The sequence below is a fragment of the Cryptotermes secundus genome, unplaced genomic scaffold, assembly GCF_002891405.2.
Source record: "Cryptotermes secundus unplaced genomic scaffold, Csec_1.0 scaffold295, whole genome shotgun sequence".
In the NCBI taxonomy this organism is placed as follows: domain Eukaryota; kingdom Metazoa; phylum Arthropoda; class Insecta; order Blattodea; family Kalotermitidae; genus Cryptotermes; species Cryptotermes secundus.
Genome location: NW_019729213.1, coordinates 799245 through 820810, shown reverse-complemented (window position 1 = coordinate 820810; position 21566 = coordinate 799245). Strand labels below are relative to the sequence as shown.

General features: G+C 43.5%; 1 protein-coding gene across 5 annotated transcripts in view; it reads right to left on the bottom strand.

Annotated features, from left to right (window-relative positions):
* Window positions 1-21566, bottom strand: part of LOC111865409 (transcriptional regulator EFH1) — an 83312-nt gene that overhangs the window by 39886 nt on the left and 21860 nt on the right. The window contains exon 1 of one of the 5 annotated variants that reach the window (XM_023853415.2): window positions 8892-8971. The exons of the other annotated variants lie outside the window; for them this stretch is intronic. Coding sequence (XP_023709183.1) covers window positions 8892-8933 — 42 coding nt within the window. The 5' untranslated portion in view covers window positions 8934-8971. Of the gene's footprint in view, window positions 1-8891; window positions 8972-21566 lie in introns of those variants that run through there. 5 annotated transcript variants of the gene reach the window in all.

Sequence of the window (21566 nt, the reverse complement as noted above, 5' to 3'; positions counted from 1 at the left end):
AGGCCGGGAAGTGAAGCTGACAACTCACCTCCAACTAGTGCCGAGGTCAAGAAAATATGGATCTATACATCCACTCCCTCATACGCCTTCATGGCGTAGTGCTTAATTAGTTGGGCACAGGGGCAACTTTACCATACTTTATCTATTCAATTTGTTAATGCAGTATACTAGATTTTTAGAAATGAAATATTCTCAAATGATTGACTAGGTATAACTCATCAAATTACCTACAAACAAACAAGTTCGTTGAGATATTAGCTACTGATAAAATATAGTAATATTCTTCTAAGTTCCGATTTTGTCAGGAAGTTGCTACGTTACTGCTCTACAGAACATCCCACAATTCTGAAGTTACAAGTAATACAGGAATTTTCTTAAGCTGTTGTTGTTGTTGTTGTTATTGGAGAGGGTGGGTTTCCCCATGCACTTAGACCAGATATTGGTCCATTGTGCGTCCCCCTCTGATATTCTACCAGTCTCTATACCCTACCGGTACTGGTGGGTGCCATCAGTCCCGACTCAGCCAGCGAGTTCGGCCTCTACTGGCTCAGCGGTATCTCGATGCTTCCCCCATCTACCAGAGGCGTTAGAGACTACTGCTGGGCGGGAAATGTCCTGAATTTGGCTCAGAGGTCCCCTTGAGACATGAGGTTCTTTTACGTGCCGTAAAGCTACGACAAGGGACCCACGGCTTAAAGTCCCTCCCGGAGGACTTGTTCCCTGAACCCGCGTACCTTGAGTCACGAGGTGGGAACGTTACCCCTAGACTACGGAAGCCGCTTTCTTAAACTGTTACAATAGCCCATCACATTCAGCCACTGCCATGCGAAGGCATGAATAGTTTGTGGTGCGATCTCTCTGCATGCAGTGACAATTCATTCACTCCTGAAGATCTACTGCCTGTGCTTACAGACGATGAGACATTCTGCATCATAAAAACAAATGTTTTCCTACAAGTGCCAGAATATATGTGCCATCAGAAACCTCGAGCTGGGCAATTAATGTCACCTAATGAACAGTTCAAATGCGGGCTCAGAAGTTGTATGCCCGCATTACAACAGGTCCCTGCCAGGAGTTATAAAACCATGTTCTGGTAACACTACGCTAAGTGGTTTCCACGAAACGACCTCTAAACTGAATGCCCTAATGTAAGGTTGTCCCTGTACTTAACTAAATAAGCACTACCCCATGAAGGCGTATGGGGGAGTTGGTGTATAGATCCACATTTTCTTGACCTCGGCACTATTTAGAAGTGAGTGGTCGGCTTCACGCTCGGGTCGCTTTAACTCCGGAGAAAATCCTCCGGTACCCATTGGATAGGAGGCTGGATGGACCCCAGAGCCTGTCTGGACAAAGTGGAGAAGAGAACATTCTTGCCCCCATCGGGACTCGTACTCCGACCCCTCTGTAGTCCAACCCGTAGCCAGTCACTATACCGACTGAGCTATTCCGGCTTCTCTGAATGCCCTAAACTACATTACATTTCTTAAGTAATATTTTGTGTGAATTACTTAGGAATTATAAAGCAAAATCACCGATTATATAAGAAAATCCTGAGAAGTAATCCCGGAAACGGATGCTAGAGAAAGCGATATCAGCATAAACGCCTTTCCCACTGGCACAGAAGATATCGATTTATTGATAATCAAAAACACAAAACTGAGTAATATACCCCCTCGTTGCTGGCTCCACCTTATCGTGGTGAGGGGGTTTGAGTATGCCAAGGACCCTGAGAGCTATACCAGCGGTAGCGTAGCTACTGGCAGGGCCTCCCTTGCTGGACAGGTCAAAGGGTAGGCATCAGACGAAGAGAGACACCAAAAACCAAAAACTGATGTCGGAAGCAGCGTCATCAGCGGCGACTTGAAGCACAGAGCAAATGATGCTCGAGATGGTTCAAGTTCGTATAGCAACAGGCGTGACCAGAGTGGTTTGAACGGCTGTTGTACTGCGATGTAGAAAGCAAATGGAAAAACTACCACATTATCAATTTTCTTGGATAGTCTCTTTCCAAAAACAGAGACACCATGTATGTGAACCAGAAGACGCAAGAAGATGCTGGATGACCTTGGGGACAGAAGAGGATATTTTTATTTGAAGGAGAAAGCTCTGGATCGCATTAAGTGGAGGAACTCTTCTGGAAGAGACTGTGGACCTGTCGTCTGACAGATTACTGATGAATGAAATGAGTAATATAATACGAATATTATGCTTCTGGACATTATCCACTGCCCTCTTTCTTATCTAAACACCGTCCTCTTTATATTTCAAAACACTGCGTTTCGGAGACTGAATTCTGTCTCCGTCTTTAAGTAAGACCTGCTCACTGGGGCCCAATTGATAGAGCGGCGTTTTAAATAAAGACTGGATGATAGATAATGTCCTGAAACACAATATTTGTACTAATGTACCGTCATCACAAACTTTCAGATCTCTTGAGCAATTAATATTCTTATTGTTGCCTGCACTGACTGCCGGGGTCGAGCGGGTAGCATTCCTACTTCGTGTTTGAGAAGTCCCGGTTTCAAATTTCGGCCTGGAGACTGGATATCCTAAGTGAGATTTTACGTCCATGATTTATCTCAACCGTCTTCCAGTGCATACACTCATCTATCTCCTCCTCTCACTCGCCTTGACGACAAGGCATGCAATGAACTAGTTTAGCGTAAATCGAATAAGCACCTGAAGATGGCACTTTTGTGCCGAAACATGTAGTGCGAGTGAGAGGAGGAGATAGATGAGTGTATGCACTGGAAGACGGTTGAGATAAATCATGGACGTAAAATCAGTGCAACAGGACGCTAAAATATAACATTATTAACGAGATTTTACGTGTTATTCCTTGGTCCTTCAGGAAAATATCGGAATAATATCTAAAGAGAGGCAAAGAACATTTCCTTCCAGTCCCTTTCTATTTATCAATCACTACCCGTCCTATAGTTGTACACTATTCAGGCCTACTCTTAGCAACTGAACACTATGTTGAATATTCGACCTTCTGCTTTCTCCGAGTGATACTGATGTCATGTTATTGCGACGCTGGTGCGATCTAGCTTCAAGGAAGAGAAGCAAAAATGGGAGACAGACTTCAATCACTCGTTTAAACGACAACGTTCGCGTTTTACCATACTGTATACAAAATATTGAATTCAATTAATTTAAAATCCACTGTTCAGTATATTTAATCTGAATTTATTTCTTTAAATAACAGTTTTGTACTTTATTACGTTTTTTTAATGCTAGTGCGGTGGGACCAAGTCCCTTGTACTGCGGCCACTTCTGGCTTATTGTTACCAGCCCCAGATGGTAGGTGAGGGTGATTGTGGAGCAATTGGTGGAATGAAGATTGGCAGGGGAAACCGAAGTACTCGGAGAAAACCTGTCCCAGCGCCACTTTGTCCACCGCAAATCCCACTTGACCAGACCTCGGATCGAACCCGGGACGCCACGATGGGAAGCCAGCGACTAACCGCTTGAGCTATGGCGCGACCCACTTTATTATGTTAGTTGTACTTCAGAATAATTATTACGAAACCTGGGGTCACACCTCTACTGGACTTTAATTAAATTTGCGATTTGTTCCATCCCCTCTTCCACACATTTTGGTATTATCCGACATTTTTCTTAATCCGACAAATTTTCGGTCCCGTTTAGGTGGGATAATCGGGGCTTTACTGTATAGTATGAATAAATAAATAAATTCCACACACGAGTCTTATGGAGGGACCTCTTCCGAAATCGATGGCTTAGAAATCCGAGATGATATTAAAAAAAAAGGTAAAGAAAGGTAAAACTATCCCTCTAACAGATCGTGAAGGCCCACAGCGTTGTGAGACGTCGAGGTTCCCACACTTTTTCTAGACAACAGTCTCACAGATTGCGGTATGGTTGTCAGCAGCCGCTTAAACCCGAGGAATATTCCTGATACTCATTTATGTTAAGGCTGAGTCGATCCCAGGGTCATAGTGCGTCCGGAAGGATTAGGTCAATTGAAAAAATGCACCTCATAGGGACTCGAACCCGCGACCTTCCGAATTGTAGCATAGTGCCTCAAGCAGCTACGCTACCGCGTGCCACCGAGATATTAAAACAGGCCTAAAGTAAGCACGTTTTTATAGTGATGTCAGCGGTCCAGATTCTTATGAGCGGTAAGTTTCACGTTAGGTGTTGTTGCAACTGTTATTATTACTAATTTGCCTGACTGTACTAACTCTGTAGCTGCGGTTGGCACGCAAACACAGATTCTTACATTTAACCGAATTAAAACTGTACTTAATTAAGCACTGCGCCGTGCACATGTAAGAGAGAGCAAAGCTATAACTCCACGCTTACATTGTCTCGACACTAGATGGAGATGAGTGATCAGCTTCACGCTCTGGTCGCTTTAGCCCCAGAGAAATCACCCTAGATCCAACAGACAGGAGGCCGGCTGGACTCAGAGCCGGTATGGATGTTGTGGAGACGAAAATTTCTTACTCCTGCCGGGAATTGAATCCCGATTCCTCGGTCGTGCAGCCCGCAACCTCGTCACAATACTGACTGAGCTACGTTAGGGTTTATTATGATGGTAAGCAACAGTACCGGTAGGATATAGATACTGGTAGAAATCATAGAGGGAAGCACAATGGACCAATACATGTCTCAGTGCATGGGGAAACCCACCCTCTCCAATAACTAACTAACTAACTAACTAACTGGGGTTTATTATTATTATCATCATCATTGGCTTCGTAACGAACGTCGTTCTCAAGCCAGGAATTCGTGAGCCCACGCGGATGACTTCCAAATGTCCGGTATGTAGCTGCTATGAGAGACCGTAAGAACGGAACGGTTCTAGGCCGTACGCCGCAAGCATTGTGCGGTTTTTCTCTCGTCCCTGTGACGTGACAGGAGGCGATTACGTTAACGAATCCTTTATGGCATGAAAATGTATGAGCTAGGATACATGAGCCAGGATACATGAGCCATCTGCGACGATCATGTGTTACGTCATCACGCTCTGACCGGTTTCGAACCGTCTAGCCTCATATTCAAATACCACTGCGGACACCATCCTAAGAGATATGGAGGCCGGAGCGGAAAGCTTACCACTAACGTCCGACGAAGTGAATAATAACCCGTACTTCTATGCATAGCGACAGGCTATGGGATGGACGGTCGGGGTTCGATTCCATGTAGAGGTAATTTTTTTGTCTTCTCCATAGCATCCAAATCAGATACTTTAAAGTAGATACGAGTGACTTATTCCTAGCGGGGTAAAGCGGCAGGGGCGTGAAGCTCACCACTCACCTCCATTTAGTGCCCTAGGTCAAGAATCGTGGAGCTATACCTCCACTCCCCGACAGTTACATGTTATGCTGTGTGTGATCCTCTCACTATTACTTCCTTTTTGCACTTCTGAACTTCGCGAGACCCGCAAAGCCTACTGCGTCCTCTCCACAGCCCGTGCCCCCTGCTGTGAGAGGATCTACCTCCTTGGTCTCAGCTGGGTCTTCAACACGCAGAAACGTGAGTGCTTCTAGTGAAGCTCGTATGTGTGCTTTTTTTTTTTTTTTGTGGTTTATTTAACGATCTTTTGCATAGAACATGTAGGATAGTTAGAAAATTAGGAAATTATATATTTGTTTGGAGAAGTCAGTTCCCTGGAATAGCTTCGACACAACAGCAATTCCTTGCCAGTAGTGACTCGCATTCGTATTCATTGCGTCAAATGAAATATTTTGTTTTACACAAGCACTGTTTTTCCTTGCATACCACAGAAAATGTCAGCGTTCTTCGCACCTATACCTACACATTTTCGGGGGGGGGGCAGGTCTGTAACGGGATCACACAGTTTCGTAGCTGCAAGATTATAATTTCAGTGCGTTTCTGGGAAAACATTTCTTACGACTTATTTCTAATTTGGTTTTAAACAAGTTATTATGTATGGCATATCTATATTTAGTGAAAGGACAGGCAAATGAGGCTTTGATAAGCGTTAACAGCGGCTAAGGTTCCCATAACCTCCAGTTTCTCGTAAGACCTTGGTCTCGCCAACCGCGGTTATCAATCAGCGGCATTTTTTCAGAAACATAACCCCTTGAGGTTGGACAAAGATGGCTATACATGAGTTTCCGATTCCATCTGAAGAACAATCATAGCAGCAATACGTTAAAATAAATATTCCTTTGCTACAAAGCAACTGGACTAAAATGTATCAAAGCAATCTACCTACACACACCACAGAACAACATGTACAGGTGTATGCTCATTAATCATAATCGTGTAACACTAAAAGCAGGTAAACTTCTTATAACCCACTCAATTTTATGAATGAGAGTTGTTATTCTGCACAGTTACTGCACTCCTACTTAGAGCCTCTCAGACACAGCTGACAAGGACAAATGTAATTTCACTCCAATACAAATTTTCAGGAAAATAAATCAATTTGTGACGCAATTTTATACGGTTACGATTAATTTCCGGTTTTAGAAAGTTTCTCCTTGCTCGATAAATACACATGATCGGTGAAGAATAAAATCAGATGAAATTAGTTATTCACTAGAGGCTTCGATTTACCTGTCAAAAAACTCCGATGGAAAAATGAAACAGAGCAGAATATTTAATCATAAAGTTATTCATTGAATGAAGCAATATAAACAAAAAAAATGACAGAACAAGTTGGCGGAAAGTACCAGATTTGAATCTTAATCCATAAACAGACTATACTGACTGAGGAACTTCGGGATTTCCTCAGTTCCTCCAGGTGGATCCTACGATAGTATCTTCTAATAGGCAATAATTTCATGCAAGGGGATTTATTTAAAAAACACATTTTAAGCTATATAATCACTGCAGCTGGCAGAACATCGTCAAATAACCTATGATTCCTTTATATATATTTTTTATTGTTAGTTGGGTGGGACTAAGTCCCTGCGGCAACTTCTGGCCTATTGTACCAGCCCCAGATGATAGGTGAGGGTGACTGTGGAGCAATTGGTGGAATGAAGATTTGCAGAGGAAACCGAAGTACTCGGAGAAAACCTGCCCCACCGCCACTTTGTCCACCACAAATCCCACTTGACCAGACCCGGGATCGAACCCGGGCCGCGGCGATGGGAAGCCAGAGACTAACCGCTTGAGCTATGGCGCGGCCTTCATTTATATATAAAGGAAACATTCATAGCGTCCTTAATATAGCTGTGAGCAAGATGGGTAATGTGGAATCTGAAAACTTGGCTCAAACCTGGTCAGAATCCGAAATTTTACACTAGAAATCACTCAGCGAGGCACAGGATCGGAACCAGGACTGTATCGTAATGGACAAAGCTGTCAACTTTGTTCAAGTTCAGCCAATTTATTAGTCAGTCATCTCTGGGAATATGTACTTCACATAAAACGTGTGTTTCGCTTTTCTCTACAGCTTTTGTTCGAAACGTTTCTCTCTCCAACGAATATTTACCGAGCTACACTAAAAAAAAAGGCATAAAATTTCATGTGACGTCATCATGAAAATGATAATTATTCGTATATTTCTCTAGTACCAAATTTCATAAAAATCCGTCTACAGGTTCTCGAGTCCAAACACATGGATAGACAGATACACGCGTTTATTTCATACGCATCGTGTAAAGAAAGCAAAAAATGTATTATTCAGGGTTATATGAAACAGCGCCATGTGTTCCAGTTTTTGTACGCTCTAAGAACACGACAGCCTTACGGACTCATTCTAGCTTACGTAACAAATGCTTGTTTACGAAATCCACAACATGCATCAGTCTAACATAATACTAACCGCTTGCTAATCTATGCTGTATGAATGCAAATGCCATAGCCAAAGCACTGTACTCAGACTGCTTTAATTTGACCTGTGTGTGTACGAGTTTATTTTCCGTGATTGAAATATTTTTCGCAGATTAATCCGTCGAAATTAGGGCTGGATTCAAGGGCAAGCGACCGAGGCGGCACAAAAGAGAAATAAAATCCATTGATCTTACCGATTACATTTGCTTCTCTAAGTCACGAACAGTTTATGTTTTAATTACAATAATAAATAAGAAAATTAGTTATCAGAACCTAATTTTGTTGTTACTAACATAGACCCCCACAAATATAAATCCAGCCCTGTTCAGAATTTATACTAACCTCCGTCTAGTGCCGATATTAAGAAAGTATGGAGCTTTACCTACATTTCCCTATTCTTCTTCGTGGCTTAATGGTTAAGCAAACGAAGTAACCATTTTAAACTTTACGCTAAATAATGCATGAAGTTCTGGAGAGAAATGAACCGTTCACACTGTAGCCATGGTTTCAATTTTTGCTGTAGAACAAATATAGTTTACGAAATTCATAGGTATGTTTATGATCAATCTCTATATCAACTTCTTACATACGTATTTATCTCTGTCAAACCTAATGCTGTATACAGTAGTCGAATAGACTTAGCGCGGCCTCGTTATATTTTAAATTCCACAAACATTTGTTTTAAAAAATACGTTCACATCACTGTGAACAATTTTAATACCCTACATCCAATGTCGCGGGGGCACGCGGTAGCGTAGCTGGTTGAGGCACTATGCTACAAGCGGTAAGGTCGCGGGTTCAAATCCCGATGAGGTCATTGGATTTTTTTCAATTGACCTAATATTTCCAGCCGCACTATGGCTCTGGGGTCGACTCAGCCTCTAAGAGAAATGAGTACCAGGAATATTCTTGGGGGTAAAGGGCGGCCGGCGCGTAGGGCTGACAACCTTGCCGCCATCTATGAGCCGATTGTCTAGAAAATGTGTGAAACTCAACATCTCACAACCCTACGGGCCTCCACGGCCTGTTACAGAGATAGCTTTACTTTTACATCCAATGTGGCTCTCATCTCAAAAGTTCGCATGGCCTCTATATATTTATATTTTTACCTGTAACATGCACATTTTTGGTAGGGAAGCCATGAACTGCATCTCTTTTCTGGTCCAAATCGCCACAGTCCTGGAGTAGCCAATGGTCCTACACCTGGTCAAGAAATTCACAGCCTCTTATTGATCCTGAAGGTTCATTACCGTGTTCACAACAGACCGTCACTGGTTCCTATCCTCAGTTGACTTTAAGTCCAAATAATGCAGGTCACTAAAGTGCTGTGTTCGCAAATTATTAACCACCCTTTACCTCACAGGAAGTACTGAGTGTCTGCTGAGATGTGACTTCTTAATGTAACTGTACAAAAAGTTGTTATGAATCTGACATACGACAGACGGAATACGGCAATGTATTCAATCCTCCATAAAAGGGAGATTCGGAAGCCGCAACCGGTGTTGCGAGTGTCGTGATACCCGTAAACGGGAGTTGCGTAACTGAAGTCAACGTACTACTGGGTGACGCAAAATAAATTTATCATCTAGCTTTAAGCTACTGAACACCTTTATCTCAAAAAGAAAGTAGTACATGGGATGAAGGGAAAAGCAAGACAATGTTCCCAGAGACGACCATCTTTCACAGTCTGTCAGAACCTATGTATTTTACAGGCTATTTCTTCATAACCAACCATCTGCCCCAGAGGGCAGGTGCGACCTAAGAAGCACGCACTTGCCTCCCATCCCTACACTCTAAACTAACAAAAGAAGCTCGACTGAACTGCGTCTGTAACTTGATTTAACATATTCTGTTTTCGCTGAAATCAGATCTGAGGGGAACGAATTCGAGTCCTTTCATGTTTTCCAAGGAGGTCCAGTACGTTCTTTGGCATGTAAGCCTGCGCATATGTGTACATGTATGCGTACATGTATCTATAAAGATTAAGTTCTCCTAGTGCTTAACCAATTAAGCACTACGCCATGAAGGCGTATGGTGGAGTGGATGTATTGATCCATGTTTTCTTGACTAGTTGGAGGTGAGCGGTCATCTTCACGCCCCGGCCGCTTTGCACCCAGGGAAATAGCCCATGGTACCCATTGGATAGGAGGTTGGATGGTCCCCAGAGCCAAACTAGATGACGTGGAGAAGAGAAAATTCTCGACACTACCGGGACTCGAACTCTGAGCCTTCGGTCGTCCAGCCAGTAGCCAGTCGCTACACTAACTGCGCTATACTGCCTTCTGCATGTATCTATGGATGTATTCAATTAAGAGTGCATGAATTCGTAGGTCCAGGTATGTGAATGGGTAGTTTATTTTACAGCTCATGTTAGTATCTAAGGAGTCGGGAGAGATGTCGGTATAGCGACGGGCTACGGGGTTCGATTCCTGTCAATCTATTGCACAGCGTCCAGACCGGCTCTGAGGATCACCAAGCCTCCTATCCACTGTCTGCCGGAGGCTCTATCCCAGGGGTAAAGCGGCAAGGGTGTGAAGCTGACCACCTCCATCTAGTATAGAGATCATTAATGGTTGAGCTATACCTCCACTCCTCCATACGTCTTCATATCATGGTACTTCATTAAGCACAGGCACAACTTTACCTTTATTAGTATGTACACAATGGGAGTCTGGAGAGGGCAGTCGGTATAGAGACTGGTTATAGGCTGGACGACTTAGGGGCTCTTCAGGCCCATACAGCTTTTTATACAACGGGTACCGGGAATCTTACTCCGGGGGTATAGCTGCTGGGGCGTAAACCTGACCACTCACCTCCAACTAGCGCCGAGGTCAAGAAAACGTGGATCTATACATCCACTCCCCCATACATCTTCATGGCGTAGTACTTAATTAGTTAAGCACACGCACAACTTTTTTTTCCTTGGCACTACAGCCCCAGTGGGCCTAGACCTACCTCCATTAACTTCTCCGTTCACTTCGGTTTTTTTACATCTTACACATTCGGTAGGACTCCTTGGGCGGGTGATCACAAACACAGTAGAACGCACACACCAAACTAAACATCGATGCCCTGAGTGGGTTTCGAAACCACGATCCCGGTTTCCAAGCGAGCGAAACCAGTACATGCCTTAGACCGCTTGGCTACTGTGACTTTACCTTTGTTAATATGTATAAAATGTCGAATGGTAAGATGACTAAAGACTTGGAAAGGATTCGGAAAGAAGCGGTTTTGATACAATCGGACTTCATATCCCAGAGTACGTACGGTGGGGCTTGAGTTAATGACGAGAACCCTAAGTCACGACAGCCAATGCCGAAGTTCGAACTGAGTACCTCCCGAATACATGCTTAGAGCGTCCATCTCTGGACCAGTGCGCTCGGAATCTTCATCCTCATGCCTCGAATCAGAAAGCGATGACGTTACACACAACACGCGAATTCGAACCCATGAACACTCAGAAGATGCTGCTATGTTAGAGACCTGCTCTGTTTGAGTTTCCGTGCTCGCAGCACTGGCTGTTAACTGTATTGTCTTCTTCACAAGTTATCATCATGTCCACAGACATAACATAGTGCTATCCGTTTCTTCTTGTAGTTAACCTGATTGCTAGGCGATCACAACAGAATTTACGTCACAAAATCATTGAGCAAGATCGTCCTAAAAAGAAGCCCCGTTTTAATAGTATACATATACGTACAAAACATAAATGTATTTGGGTCTCTGAGTCAGGTAGTACTGGGGGATTGGCAGTCAAATAAACACATTTTCAATATATGCACGACAGGCGTCCATGATCATCTGCAGCCGATGCTGAAATTTCGTGCAAATGTTGCTATAGTTTCTTCACTGAGGCTCATCACTACCGTCAGAATTTCTTGCTTCACTTCAACGATTTTCTGCGAACTGTTTTTGTGCATATGTCACTGTTTCGTTGCTTAGTAACCGTTAAAATTCATAAATCGATTACTAGTTAGCATCAAGGCATTAAGTAGGAGAAAACTGGTAAACGGAAATACATGTCCATTGATAACCATTGAAGAAAAGGAGTCGGGATAGCTCAGTTTGTATAGCGAAGGGCTGGACGATCCGGGTTCGATTTCCGGCACCGCAAGATTTCTCTATTCTCTGCAGGGTCCACACCGACTCTGAGGCCCAGATAGCCTCCTATTCAATGAGTAACGAGGAATTGTTACCCGAGCGCAAAGCGGCAGGGGCGTGAAGCTGAGAACTCACCTCCATCTTTGCCGAGGTAAAAAATGGTGGAGATGTACCTCCACTTCCCCATGTCTTCATGGTACAAAAAAAAAGTAAGGTATCCCTCTAACAGGCCGTGGAGGCCCATAGGGTTGTGAGATGTTGAGGTTCCACATTTTCTAAACAATCGGTTCATAGATGGCGGTAAGGTTGTTAGCCCTACGCGCCGGCCGCGCTTTACTCCCAAGAATATTCCAGGCATAGTGCTTAACTAATTAAGCAAAGGGAAAAAATTATCTTTCTTTTACCGTCACCGATGTTTGTAAGCAACATATCAGTACAGTTTATTTTCAGAAATCCCTGAATGAGGAAAGGCCACTCACGTTACTTGGCCTATAGGTCTGTATACTCGTACACTGCGAGAGACATCTCAAGTCAGCAAGGAATTTCTGAGGGATTGACAGAAAGAATCCCGAATCTTGACATATTCGTATGTTATACAACGACATATATAAAATATTTCGGCGACAACTGATATACGTGTTATTATGAACATGGAAAACGAATTATTTCAAAGAACTACTTATTTCGGAAAAGTACGAAATATCGTGACAGGGGAGCTCAGATTAGGGGCCTATCGAATGCAAGTCGGCTCTTTAGAATTGAAATGACAGTGCGTGTGCAACTCTTGCGTCCCCCGTGCAACGGACCCCTGAAAACTTACGCTCAACCAGAGATGAACTCTGCGTGTAGATTACTGTGCCTTGGGGTTATGATTCACGAAAGTGTGTGTTGCATGTTCCAGTCCAGTTTGAGACACATGCGAAGTTTTATTTATTGTTTCATGATTATCATGAAGGATGCTTGTCATTTTAAGACATTTAGCAGAGCTCCTCTGAGACAGGGCATTCACATGGCCTTTATCTAAACAGGACAACACAAAATACAGAAATACGAGACTATACGTATCCGTGCAGAGCAGGATTCGAAAGTGCGATCCTAGTGTTTGAGAGATCGAAGACCGTAAGAGCTTTTACATCTCGCGACAACTGTGATCAATAAACATATTAGAATATAGAAATTTTGAAAAGGTAATTAATTCTCTTTACAGAACGTTGACACCATTTCTTCATGCGATGTCCTGTCCAAAATACTGTATATAACATGCTGATACTCACTGCCTGCGTTTGGAAGGGGTCTTTTCCAGAAATTCGTTATCTCTGAATTCCCAACTAATCAGGAGATGAAGAGATAAATGCTACACCTCCATATCTTACTTCCTTCATATCCATTTTAATAATATCATCACATCTGCGATTAATTCTCCTAAGTGATCTATTCGCTTCGTCGTTAAACAAGTAATAGTTACTGTACTTAACTAATTAAGCACTAGGCCATGAAAACTTAAGAGGAGAGTGGATGTATAGACCCATATTATCTTGACCTTGGCTTTAGTTAGAAGCGAGTGGTCAGCTTCACGCCCCGGCCGCTTTAACTCCGGGGAAAAAGCCCCTGATACATATTAGATAGGAGGCTGGGTGGGCTCAAGAGCAGGTCTGGACGACGTGGTGAAGACAAAATTCTTAACCCTATCAGGACTCGAACTCCGACCTTTCGATCGTTCAGCCCGTAGCCAGTCGCTACACCGACTACGCTATCCCGGCTATAATAAAACAGGAAGTTTGTTAAAACGTTAGTGAATATCACAGGAATAAGGATTCGGTCTAGGGATTATATGCATTCTGAATACAGACATCAGCAGTTTTACTCGTAATACATAAGCTTTCATAACTGTCGTGTTATATTCGACACGGTTCTTGGTTAGTCATGACCCTCGGACTAAATAGGTTATCACACACTGTCCGCCATTGCAGCGCAGTACAGCCGAAACTGTGTACCGTAACCCTACGTATGCCCTCCACCGAACCACGTCACTCATGACTTCCCCTCAATTACAGACGCAAGTCACGAGCCTGATTCACGCCAACAATTGTGAATAAGGACTAAACCACGCGCCATATAACGAAGTCCTACGGCTATTGAGAATTATTAAAATTCAAAGCATATACTTGATTTATTACTATCATTTCCAGTTGGTCCAAATTTGGTTAAGGAACTGCAGTACAGAACTGCCTATGTTCCTAGTACAGGACAAAGTGGTTAGACATGGTCCGACGTACAGAAACTTCCTGTCCTCATTACAGAAGCCGCACGGTACCGAAATCTCTCTTAACCGGTTTATTTGCACATTTGGTATATTTATTTACGTATCATTTGAAGACGCCAGTCACGGTAGCCGAACGATCTAAGGAGTCTAAGGCATGAACTGTCTTCGCTCGCTCGGAAGCCGGGATCGTGGGTTCGGATCTGTTTCCTGTGAGGTACGAACTGAATTCTTATATATTATTCTTATACACTGCCGGTCACGCTAGCCGAGCGGTTTAAGTCATGTACTGTCTTCGCTCACTCGGAAGCCGGGATCGTGGGTTCGAATCCCACTCAGGGCATGGATGTTTGGTACGTGTATGCTTTTATTCTGTTTGTGTTGTCCTCTGTTTAGGTAGAGACCTTGCGAAGGGCTGATCACTCGTTCAAGGAGTTCTACCGTCTGTAAAATGAACAAAATGAAAAAAAAAAAAACAACCTCGACACCGTAGGGTATAGGTGGAACGGATTAAGTAAGTAAGTAATCACTTGAAGTCAATGCCAGTAATTCACAATATGCAGCGTCCAGTGACAAGATGACTGGGGAATAAGGAACTGAGACATTATGGAAGGAACCAGTCATGCCCTAACTTGGACTATCCCGGAATTTCCCTAGACGGACTAGAGAAAATCACAATGGAATTTCTCATAATTGCTGATCTTCGGGCCCAGATCCGAACCATGGACATCCCTATTACGGAGCAGGAAATGTTTTCCACTCGATCGCGATGTTCGCTGCAAATTAGATATAAAATTGTTATGAATATTATTTATGAAGAAAGCAGTCTTCTGGGATTTGGCACCGTGTATATGTGGTGTTAACATACGTTTCGGAGGAACGTATCGCCTCCATCTTCAGGGTAGAAGGAAAAATATAAGAAATCCGCAAGCGAAGAGACCGTGAGAACCGGTAATATTTTTCCTTATACCCTGAAGATGAAGGCGATACGTTCCTCCGAAACGTCGGTTAAAACCACATATACACGGTGCCAAAGCCCAGAAGACTGCTTTCTTCATAGTCACCGCCGTGAAAGCCTCAAATCTTACAATATTACTTATCTTTGCAGGCGGTTTTCATATCCAGTGGAGTACCCTGAAAATGAGACAACTTGGTAGATCTGAACGTAAATGGCGTGGTGATCTTAATTAAACATTACGGACTGGATTCAACTGCCTTTGAACAGAGTAATCAACCTTCGAATCCCATTAAAGGAGAGGAACTGTCTGATCAGCTGAACAGCTATCAGTTTCTCATGAAGGACTTTGTTCCATGGAGTTAGATGGGGTTAAAGTATTTACTTCACAGAATTGCTGGGTTTTTGGACTTTTGCCATCGTCCGGTATTCTAGCAAATAGAAAACATAACGTTTCGGAAATTGGATCTGTTTCCGTCCTCAGGTGAGGGGGCAGAAGACACGTACTCAGTTGGGCCCCTTAACTAATCTCAACCAAATGATTGAGATTAGCCCTTTCTTAGCTAATCTCAATCCAGTGATTGAGATTAGCTCTTTCTAAGGTGCCCATCTTAATAGGTGTCTTTTGCTCCCTCACCTGAGGACGGAAACAGATCAAGTTTCCGAAACGTTGTGTTTTCTGTTTGCTAGAATACCGGACGATGGCAAAAGTCCCAAAACCCAGCAATTCTGTGTGTTATACACAATCGTCAGAATTCTTTGGAATCTACAAGTATATACTTGTTACTGCAGTACAATAATGTTACGTACATTTTATTATACCTAAATTAAACTAGCGTCATTTTCATGTAGCTATCCCCGCATTTTATACTACACGCGCTGCTCGTACGTCTGCTTCCCCATTCTATATATGGATATTTACTAACAGAAAACTATTCTTACATATAGGACACTACTGGGGGAGGAGCGAGGCACATTCTTCTTCTTCCTATCCTTTCCGAAACTGGCAGCCGAGCAGTTGTATCCCTTCCGATTAAACAGTAAAGCTATCCCTGTAACAGGCCGTGAAGGCCCATAGGTTTGTGAGACGTCGAGGCTCCCACATTTTCTAGACAATCGGTAAGGTTGTCAGCCTTAAGTGCAAGCCGCCCTTAACCCCCAGGAAGATTCCTGGTACTCATTTCTGTTAGAGGCTGAGTTTAGCTCAGGGTCATAGTGCGGCTGGAAGGATTAGGTCAATTGAAAATTTCACCTCATAGGGACTTGAACTCGAGACCTTCCGGTTTGTATCATAGTGCCTCAACCAACTACGCTACCGCGTGCCCCCCGATCAAACAGTGCCGGTGGCAATTTCCGATTCATTATATAAACTGATGCTACTGAATACTCTGTACATGAAACCTCTTCCTTGTCCCTTCGTCCCTCGGCAGTAAATGTAGTGATGTCAGCATTCACTAGCGCCCTAATCGAAATCAGCATTCCCTGGTTACACCACTACTGCTTTGTATTTTAAAACTCCATGTTTGATTTTCGGCCTCGAAATTTTTATCCTCTGGATGTTCCTTCTAATTCATTTCGAAAACAATTCGTAATTACCTCCCCATTCAGCGTTCTACACTTGAGCAATCGAGAGAGAGAGAGAGAGAGAGAGAGTGTCTGAGAGTTTCGACACGTGTTCGTATATTTCTTCACAGCAGTTCGCGCCGTGATGGGTACTAATCGAACGGAAAACGCAAGCCACGCTCCTTCCAGTGTTAAGCCCGTCGACTGGAAATTTTAAATTGGAATTGCTGCTGTTCGAAGCACCTATTACTCCCAGTCGATTACTGTACGTGAAAACAAAAAAAAAAATCGTTCTGGAATTCATCAAATTATAAAAAAAATAATTACCTCATTACTTTTTATGCATTACATTCCAAACGACTGCCGATCACAGTGACCGAGCGGTCTAAGGCATGAACTATCTTCGTTAGATCGAATGCTGGGATCGTGAGTTCGAATCCCATTCAAGGCATGGAAGTCTGTATTGTGTGCGTTCATTCTGTGTTTTGTGTTGTTCTGTGTGTAGATAGCGGCCTTGCGACGGGCTGATCCCCCGTCCAAAGGATCCTACCGACTGTGTACGGGATCAAGAAACTGAAAAAGCGACCAAGGCCCAACAAAGGGCTGTACAGCCATAATAATAATAATAATTCCAACTGATTACACTCTGGACCATCAGTTTTTCTGACGATAAAAATATTTTCTTTTTAATTTTACTCAGTTAAAATACAAAATATTAAACATTGAATTATACTGGAACTAATAAAATTAATTTATGTTATATATTTCTTTATACTAAGGCACCGATTTTGAAAAGTCATAAATTAGACTGATAAAACATTCGTTAACTCTTGTTATGAGGCCAAGAGATCATTCCAATTTCAATTCATTAGGGAGCTGCTTGTCATTTATGTAATTAACGTCTGCAAATTCCTTTGATCAAAGTCGTACTCGAGATTGAAGATAGCATTGTCCTCCTTCGGTTTAAGAACACATCCTTATATCACGTCATTAATTCATTCGACCAGAATTCTCAGTAATTATTTCTGGCCACACTATCGTTAAAACATTTGGCAAGTCTTCTTACGGAGGAATTCAGTGCATATAAACTTAATCAGTGTCAAGAATACACCCGTGTCAGGCATACAATTGTATTCTGATATATTTAAGAGTACCTATTATTCACCACTCATGTATCGCCAATCTACTTACCTGTCTACCAATCTAACTACAGTTTTTCTACTCTATGAACCGTACATGAGAAAGTAAACTCACTGTTCAACGTCTTTGCACCGCTTTTAAAAATCAAGTCTCGATAAATATACTGTGGCATGTAGACCCATTGATGGGCAACGACCGCGAAATGAGCAACTATACAAAAACCATTACTAAGTAACGGCTCCTCAAACATGTTTCCACGGCAACGAAAGAATACAAAGATAATGGAAGAGAAGTTTTCTACGCAGTCCCAGCCGAGATGTTACAAGAAGGACCAGTTAGCAGTTGCAGTTAGTGAGAATGTGTGGCCCCGCCATACCTCAAGCGGTTAGTCGCTGACTTCCCACCGCGGCGGCTTGGGTTCGATCCCGGGTCTTGTCAAGTGGGATTCGTGGTGGACAAAGTGGCGCTGGGGCAGGTTTTCTCCGAGTACTTCGGTTTCCCTTGCCAATCTTCATTCCACCAATTGCTCCACAATCACCCTCACCTGCCATCTGGGGCAGTGGCCGCAGTACAAGGGACTTAGTCCCACCCCACTAGCAATAAAAAGAAATAGTGAGAATGTGTGGTCTGAAGGTTTCCAGAGCCATCAGACAGTAAAATATGGTCAGGAGTCCCGTGGGATTCGAAACCAAGAATGATTGTGCTGACGAGGACCAGTAGCTAGAGAACTGCTGAGGCTCAGTCGTTTCGCCAATCTACTGTGAGAAGCTGGTAGCTGAGAGAAGCTGGTAGCTGAGGCAGGGGACAGTTCGAGAACCCAGAGGAAGAGGAACGTCCACTGTTGAAAGCCGCTACCAAGCAACGGCAATGAAATGAGGGTGGGCATTAATGTGTGTGTATGTGTGTAATAGTGAATTGTAAAGTGTAATCAGGCGTTGTATCGCAGTGTGCAATAAATGGAGTCGACAATTCCAAAACCCGCCTATAGTCACACTTATCACGTGATAATGTTTCAAATGTTGGGTCCACTACAAGATTATTCAGACGCCCTTCATCGCGCGTATTTTTTTCCTCTGGCGCTACAGCCCCAATTTGGGCCTTGGCCTACCACCCTGAAACTCTCCGTTTCCATTCGGTTTACTAGATCTTAGACATTCGGCAGGACCCCTTGGGCGGGTGATCAGCTCGTCGCAAAGCCTCTACCTGTACACAAACACAGAGAAACACGCACAAACATACACACACAAAAACGGTAAACATCCATGCCCTGAGTGCGATTCGAACCCACGATGCAGGCTTCCGAGCCAGCGGAGACAGTGCATGCCTCAGACCGCTCGGTTACCGTGACCAGCCCATCGCCCGTACTACTCCGAAGAAAATAATAACCTGACCAGAAACTTATATTGATTCAGTAAAATAATGCAAGTACAATTTAAAGAGTGAAACATACCGGATTTTATCGACTGACGGTCCGTGGACCGCTGCAAATTCCATGCTTAACTCACGTATAAAGTCTGCAAATCATAATTGGCTGGATAAAACAGGCCTACCATTCTTGTAAGCAGGTATCTTTCAAGGTTTTCGTTTCCTACAAGCGACTGAATAATTTGTGAACAAAACCACATACTCCCACAAGGATCTCACCATGTAAGCCTACCGATCTGACAAATCATCTTATATGTCAACCATAAAAAAAGTTATGTCAAATGATTCCATCCAATGAATCAGCGTCACTGACGTTGTTACCTACTCACATGAAGGATCTCTCCCACGATATCGAATATTACATGTATTTCAAGTCGCTGGTTTTGTGTATTTAGTGTAATTGCGTTATTTTACCGTTAATTTATAATGGCAGATCAAGGATCCTTCAGACAGGCCAGAGACTTGGTTTTTAGCGTTTACAGCGTCTGTCAAGAGGTAGAAACTAGGAAACCACTTTGTGACGTCAAAGACAATAACAAAGCTGATATGCGAGTCATATACTCTACATTCTACAGAAAGAAGGGTGCTTCATAGTCAGTGACGCAGGCTGTTACGTCATTAGAAAAATTACTAGATCCTGTTTCTGCCATACTTCCGGTATTCATGCACCATTCATTCATCAATGGATCTACAGTCCTTTATTGGGCCTTGGCCGCCTTTTCAGTTTCTTAACCATATACACAGGGCCGCACCATAGCTCAAGCGGTTATTCGCTTGCTTCCCACCGCGGCGACCCGGGTTCGATCCCGGGTCTGGTCAAGTGGGATTTGTGGTGGGCAAAGTGGCTCTGGGGCAGATTATCTCCGAGTACTTCGGTTCCTCCTGCCAATCTTCAGTCCACCAAATTCTCCATCATAATCACCCGTGATAGGTAGAATAGGCCACAATTAGTGGCCGCCGTGCATAGTGGACCCAGCTGGACTATACCTCCCCCCCACTAGCGAATTTAAAGAAAATTTAACCCTATACACAGTCGGTAGTACCCCTTGGACGGAAGATCATGTCGTCGCAAGGAGGCTACATGCACAGACGAACACAAACAGAATAAACACACACACAGACATCCATGCTTTGAGTGGGATTCGAACCCATGATCCCAGAGTCCGAGCTAGAGAAAACAGTTCATGCCCCAGACCGTGCGACCACCGGAATCGGCCCGATGCTCAAAGACCGGTAGAAATTCAGACATAATTATATAGGGCTTCTTTTCCGTAAGGTTGCCTACCCTTGTTCGTAGGGCAGATGGACTATACCATGGCACAGACAGTGGGAATCGCACAAAGGTGAGAAATATTCTTCCTCCTTCACGTCACACCACGAATTTAAATCTTTAAGGGACACAACAGATATATGCCAGTGGTCTGTTTCGCGCTCAACGAAAGTTCCCATACCAACCTTTCTACAAGAAGCTAATCATGTCTGGGTCTTCAAACACGACTGTTGCTGTGCCTTCAGGTGCAGCAGTACAGTAAGGGCCAATCAGTTCTAAATGCAAACAGTGCAATGGACAAATCAAATGATTATAGCTGACGTGCAATGTACTAGCATGCTGGGAAATAGACTCTTAAGGGTTCTGACGATGGAGCATAACGCTCAGAAGTTCTGGATTTTTGGACTTTTTCCATCGTCCTGTATTCTAGAAAACAGTAAACATCACGTTTCGGAGACTGGATCTGTTTCCGTCCTCAAGTGTGTGTGTGTGGGGGGGGGGAGACACCTACTCAGTTGGGTCCCTTAGAAAGAGCTAACCTCAATCACTGTAAAGTTTACCGCTTGTTTCCAACGAGCAGGAGCAACTTAAAAACGCCTAAATCATTCATCCATGTTCCATAATGAGGCCACTAAAGGACGCTCCAGGAATGGATCCTCGTCGCTTCTCCCTTGATGTGTTAACTTCCCCTCCAGTGTGCTTCCTTACTGTGGTGTATTTGCTCAAAGCAAGAACTGTGGAACCAGAGAAACAGTCGTTAGGTAATGCCCACACGCAACAATAGAACAGGTGTCACGATATGTTCTGTGTACAGCCGTTGCTATGGAGCGATTGGGTAGCACGTTTCCTCGGAGACAAATTCATGCAATAATAGAGGAGCTGTGTGTTCGTGCGGTCCGTGCCCAGGAGTTATAAAAAGGACAAAAAATATCGTTTGAATCAGATGAGTTGCGAAATGCCAGCCTGCCAGGGTATGAGCTTGAGAGCGGAGGAGTTGTTAGAACTGCGGGAGTCTCTAAAGTCGGGAGTCGAGAGTTGAGCTCTGCGACGTTAAGTGAGAAGAGATGGCA